The 5,668-nt window shown below is 51.9% G+C and overlaps 1 protein-coding gene across 1 annotated transcript in view; it reads left to right on the plus strand.

The window, feature by feature from the left end:
* Positions 1-2: 2 nt before the first annotated feature.
* Positions 3-5,668, plus strand: part of SREBF2 (sterol regulatory element binding transcription factor 2) — a gene marked incomplete at both ends in the record, with an annotated part of 19,214 nt that continues 13,548 nt past the window's right edge. The window contains 5 exon segments of the mRNA XM_009697449.1: positions 3-258; positions 1,124-1,305; positions 2,515-2,655; positions 4,425-4,646; positions 5,616-5,667. Coding sequence (XP_009695751.1) covers positions 3-258; positions 1,124-1,305; positions 2,515-2,655; positions 4,425-4,646; positions 5,616-5,667 — 853 coding nt within the window.

The following is a 5,668-nucleotide window of genomic DNA, read 5'->3' on the forward strand; positions in this document are numbered from 1 at the left end:
GGCCGTACGGCCAGGCACAGCTCCAGCCCTTCCCACCGCCCCCTGGCTCTCCCCAGCTCCAAAGTTTGCCGGTCAAAGCCACGCCGGCAACACCGCTGGCCCCTCCGCGGTCGGCCCCTCTCCTTCAGCCCCGGCCCCCGCTCCAGCCCCAGCTCCAGCAGCAGGCGGTGATGATTACGCCGACGTTCAGCTCTGCTCCTCAGACCAGGATCATCCAGCAGCCGGTGATCTACCAGAACGCGGCCACGAGTTTCCAAGGTAAGCGGTTGGGGTGCTGGGGTGCGCCTGGTGCACCCGCAATAAACGGTGTGGGTGTTCAAACTCTGAAAGCATCCTCGGCCACAACACGCCTGACCGTCCTTTTCTTGCCAGCGGGACGTCCCTTCTCCTGCCGACGTGGCTTTGGAGTTGGGGGAGCGTGAGAAACTCTCATAGATGAGATCTTAAGTCTTTTTTGGGTGACCTCTTGCGATAGTTGGCTTCTTGCCGCTCTCCTCTGTTACGGCCTCCTCTTCTGTGGCTCTTGGGAGGCTCGAGACAAGTGTGTGTGAAGCCCTGGCTGTGGGCAACCCTGTCCTCCCGCTGATGGGTGCAGCAGGCAGGTCCAGTCCTGTCCCGTGGGGCAGTCCGGACCGAAGGCTCGTCTTGGCTACCGAACCCTGGAGCGCCGTACTTGCGTTGAGCGGAGACGAGCGGAGACACTTGTAGGGATGTTTAACGATGACCAGATCGTCCTTTATGAATACCAGTTGCCTTGACCCTCATCAGTAGGTGGTGGTTCTTTAGGGGATCAATAGGATCCTTGGGTCCACCCAAGATCAGCAGGAGTGGGCAAGTGCTGGCTGGCTCTACTGTGTCATGTTGCTGAAGTGACGAGGTCTGTGCTACCAGACCGTGCGGTTTTGACTTTATTTCCCCTTTAGCTGATCCTCTGTGCCTCCTGGGAAGCCGCTGCTCTGGGTGCGATGTCCTCTTGCAGGAGGCACCAAAGGAGCTGGAAGCTTCCCAACGGGTGGGGTGTTAGATGAACGCGGCGTACCGAGAAGCTCTGGGAAGAGGAGGAGTGAAGCTAGGAGTGTTTCCAAGCTCCAGAACTGTACCTGATGTCTCTTCTGCTTCTCAGTTCTCCAGCCTCAAGTCCAGAGCCTGGTGACGTCCCCCCAGGTTCAGCCGGTCGCCATCCAGCAGCAGGTGCAGACGGTGCAGGCCCAGCGGGTGCTCACGCAGGCTGCCAACGGCACCATCCAGACGCTGACGCCGGCCACGGTCCAGACGGTTGCTGCACCGCAGGTCCAGCAAGTCCCAGTGAGTAAAAAATACGGAGCGATACGGGGATCCAACAGAAGAAGACATTGCTTTGGGGGATCCGGTCTCCTGGCTTGCCAGGGGAGAGGTGGTGAAGGTTGTAGGGCTGCTGGTCCTGGCTGGGATTGCTTTTGCACCAACGTTTTGATGTGTGAGAGGTATTTCTGGCCAGGCTGTGTTGTACAAGCGTTTGACCTCATGCAAGTCACGCGTGAGCATCCCTGGTGTGAGCCGTGATGCGACTTCAGGTAGTGGGCAACGTTCAGAAACCGTTTTCACTCAAACACCTGCCTAGCTAAACTGGGTCTAAACCATTTTTGTGACTTGGAGGTGCCAAACCATATCGCAAACTGTACTTGAATAAGCTTTCGTTGACTTTTGCCTACTGCTTGGCAAGTCCACCACCTCTACCACGTCTTACAAGGGCCGGCTGATACCAGAATTTTTTCTTCCAGTTCTTCTCCCACAGCTTCTTTGATCTTTTGGCTGCTACAGCATCATGTGATTTTTTTTGTTTTAAAACATACCCGAGCCTTTTTCACTCTTGGGTGTCTTTGTGTTAGATGAGAACGTTTATGGCCAGGGGACTCTCTGGGTATAATAAAGTTGCTGCGGTGCAGTTGCACGGTGCCATCTGTGGTGCTCTCTGTACTTGAGAGTCGACGAGGTGTTTGAAAAAATAAGAATCAAGCTGTGTTATGGGAAAATAACTTACAGATGGTTTTGATCTGCTTGATATTCGTGGTAGAGATCCTGTCGGTGGGATTGGAGGGGGGAAAGCGACTACAGGTATTTGCCAAAGCAGGCTGTCCTAGCCACGTTTGACTCTGAGTACTCGCCCAGCGAACGTAGAGAGCTGATTATAGCTGGAATTGGAGAGGGGAAGGGAGCTTTTCCATCAGCTCTTGTGTTTTTACCTACTCCTTTACTTCTGGTGACTGATTTGAAAACCGATGCGGTGGTGGTTCCTGCGCTGCCCTCCCTCCAGCGCTGGTCGGACCGGTCAGAGCTTGCATCAGGGGGGGGGCCGACAAAAACCATCCAGGTGATGCAGGGCGCGAGGTGAAGGAAATAACTCGCCCTGCTCTTCGACCGTCCGCTGAGATGTAAAGTTTCAACTCTGTCCTCGCTTCCCTCTGGCTCCGGACGTCGTCGTACCTCGGGATATGTGCCCGCTCTCCCCTTCACCCGTAACTCTTTTCAACCTAGGTGCTGGTCCAACCTCAGATCATAAAAACGGACTCCCTCGTCCTGACGACCCTGAAAGCGGACGGTAACCCCGTTATGGCCGCGGTACAGAACCCGGCGCTGACAGCCCTCACTGCTCCCATTCAGACCACGGCTCTGCAGGTGGGTGGTGGTCTTCTTCTTCTTCCTCGCCGACCTCCTTTCCTCTTAACTCAAGGAGGAGAGGGGGCTTTAGTGATCTGCAGCGGTGCGAACGGGAGGGGATTTGAGGGCTGCCCTGGACCCATCCAGAGAGAGCAATGCCCTGTTTCTGCCAAGGCTAAACACACAGATTGTGCTTTTTTGGCAACCTCCCACGGTCAGTAAGCAAAGACCAAGGGCACGTTTCTGTTTACCTTTTTCTGGTATTTATTACAAGGAGAGCAACACGATCTAAAAATGCCAGCCGGTTTTTAACCTCTGGAAGGTACTTGAAACTGGAAGCTAACTCACTGGGAATACTTGTGGAAGTTTCTCTCCCCCCTCAGTCGTGCCCAACAGCACGCCGAACGTGAGAACTAATTAAGCCGCGTTTCAGAGGGGGTTTGCAGCGAGGGTTCGGTAGGAGCAATGGGGATGGGAGCGGTGCCTCAAGGCCGCCGCCGCTTATCCGCTCCGAGAAACTTGTGCCCCCAAAGACGCCTTTATTACGACCCTGTCCGTTCTGAACAGATCTCTCTGTTCAAATAGTTACTGGGGGAGATAAACTTGCAAGTCTGGACTTAAGTTTTCACCTCTTTTGCATGGCAGGGTAGACTTCTTACGTGGTTGTTAGCAGCCAGGGTAACATCTTCAATTAACCTGCTTGCTTTTGGGTGACGCTTTCACGTAGAGGTGGGGCTTCTGTGACTGTGTCTGCCTGAGACACAATCCGTAAAGCGTTTTGAACGCGTTGAAATTTGGTGGAAATTAGCCAAGGGAAGGTGTCAGACTTAAAGTCACTTATTTGTCAAGTTCCAGCTTGAAATGAAACTAAATTAATTTCTGATACCCCAATTAGAAGACTATTTCAGAGTCGAAGTTGTTCCTAAAGTTGCTGATGGCTGGTTTAGTCTCATTTATGTTAGTCTGTCTTTTGACAGAAATAACTCTTCGTCTCCGTAACCACTTCCCTGGTCCTTGGCGTACCCTTCTCGATCGTGGTTTGCTGGGTTAACCCAAAGTCGAAACGTCCTTTACTCCAGCTGTCCTAGAAGCCCCTCCGTGCACCTGGTCTGGTGGGATTCATCCTCTTTTATCGCAGAGTACACGCTGCTTTGGTTTGGTGTAGGGGGTCTGTCCTACATCCAGGCGTCCAAGTTGGAGCTTTTCACGCCAGCGTGTATCACTCGTGGCCTTAGTTCCTCATCTTAAGGCATTTTTATAGCTTGTGGAACTTTTTTTTTTCCCATTTAATCGAATTCACATCAGCTGCGTTGCTCGAGCCAAGGTTTGTTTTTCCCATCGTCGGGTCCTTTCTAACGTTGCCGTTACCAGTTCAGAAGCAGCGTTGCTGTTGCTGATTCGATGACTTTATTGGTCCACAGCAAAGGCGGATTTGGATGCTCGGGGTGTAAGGATTGCAGGAACAAGGAGGAGCCTTGGTCCCTTGCCCTATTTAATGGATGAACAGAGCATGGTATTGGCAGAAGTGTTGATGTCCTTGGAGAACAGGAGATGTTCGTACTCCGCGGTGACCGGTGTGCGAGGCAGCGGCAGATTTTTCCGTTGCCGTTGTGCCAATGCTCGTGCCAGCTAAGGAAGACGGGGGGGAAACTGGCGTATCTCTTCTTTTCTGAGCTTTCTGAACTTTTCCTGATTCTTCTTCTCTTTGCTCCTTTTTCTTTTACCGTCATAAACCTTATCTAAATTGGCCGATTGCTCGTGACGCTTGTTATGCCTGGTCTTTGTAGACCCTCGTTGGGAGCAACGGGACCATTTTGACCACAATGCCGGTGATGGTGGGACAAGAAAAGGTACCTATCAAACAAGTTCCTGGGGGTGTCAAGCAACCAGAACCACCTAAAGAAGGAGAGAGGAGAACAACTCACAACATCATCGAAAAGCGTTACCGCTCATCGATAAATGACAAGATCATTGAGCTGAAGGACCTCGTCATGGGGACGGATGCCAAGGTAAAGATGTGCAATAAGAGCAAATCTGGTGTCATAAATCCTTTGTCTTCCTTTGGTAGAGCGACGAGCGCCTGAAGCAGTTGGGTACGCGCGACTGTTAGCGGTACGCACGCGCGTGTTGGGACCAGACTGGTGAGAAACACTGGTGCGATGGAGAGCTTGATGGTTGTATTTGGGAAGGGTCACCTGTAAAATGTTGAGAATCAGCTGTACCTTATGCGTTTGTTCTTAGGATGGGTCTAACTGAAATCGGCCCCCTAGCTAGAGGATCCAGGTGGCCGTTTTGATAACTCTGCCAAACCAGAGCTTGCTTAATTGAAGTTTCCCGTTCTGTGTGACTGCAGTAGGGACGAGGGTTGGCAGAGCTTCTCCTTTCGATCCTGAGTTGCAAAAACTCCCGCTCGCTCAAATATTAGAAGCTTTCTCATTTGTTCAGGGTTGTCCCATTCGCTTTGCCGCAGGCTGGCAGGGCAGGGGGGAGTATTCCTGATACCTCGGGTGGTCTCGTACCGATACGTGCGCAAGCGAAGTCACCTCCTGTCGCTGGGTGGAATTGGAACCTCTTTTAAAAACATTGGTAGCGTGCAGTGGTTTCGTAGGACTTTGGGCGTGTATGTACAAGGTAAACTTGTCCGCTGGTGCTGGAAAGAAGTATTTCCATGGGGTCGGCATGGAGAGAACCGCTTATCTCAGAATTAAACAGCGAACGATGGTTAACAGACAGCAGCTTGTTCCATGCCAGAAGAGAACCACTTCGTTTCAAAGCTGTGGTATTTTCAGAGGGCTCTTTCTGGCTGAAACCTGGACGTGAACTCTGTTGGGATTTGGATGTTAATGTGTTTCCATTGTTTTTATAAGATCTTTGAGAGACCCCAAGCCCTTGTGTGTCTTTCAAAGTCTGATCCCTTGCCCGCAGCGCTTTGACACCCTTCGTATAAACTACTTTCTGTACGTCTTAATTCCTTGCAGATGCACAAGTCTGGAGTGCTGAGAAAAGCCATCGATTACATCAAATACCTCCA

This window comes from Cariama cristata, unplaced genomic scaffold (genome assembly GCF_000690535.1).
Source record: "Cariama cristata isolate BGI_N322 unplaced genomic scaffold, ASM69053v1 scaffold5760, whole genome shotgun sequence".
In the NCBI taxonomy this organism is placed as follows: Eukaryota; Metazoa; Chordata; class Aves; order Cariamiformes; family Cariamidae; genus Cariama; species Cariama cristata.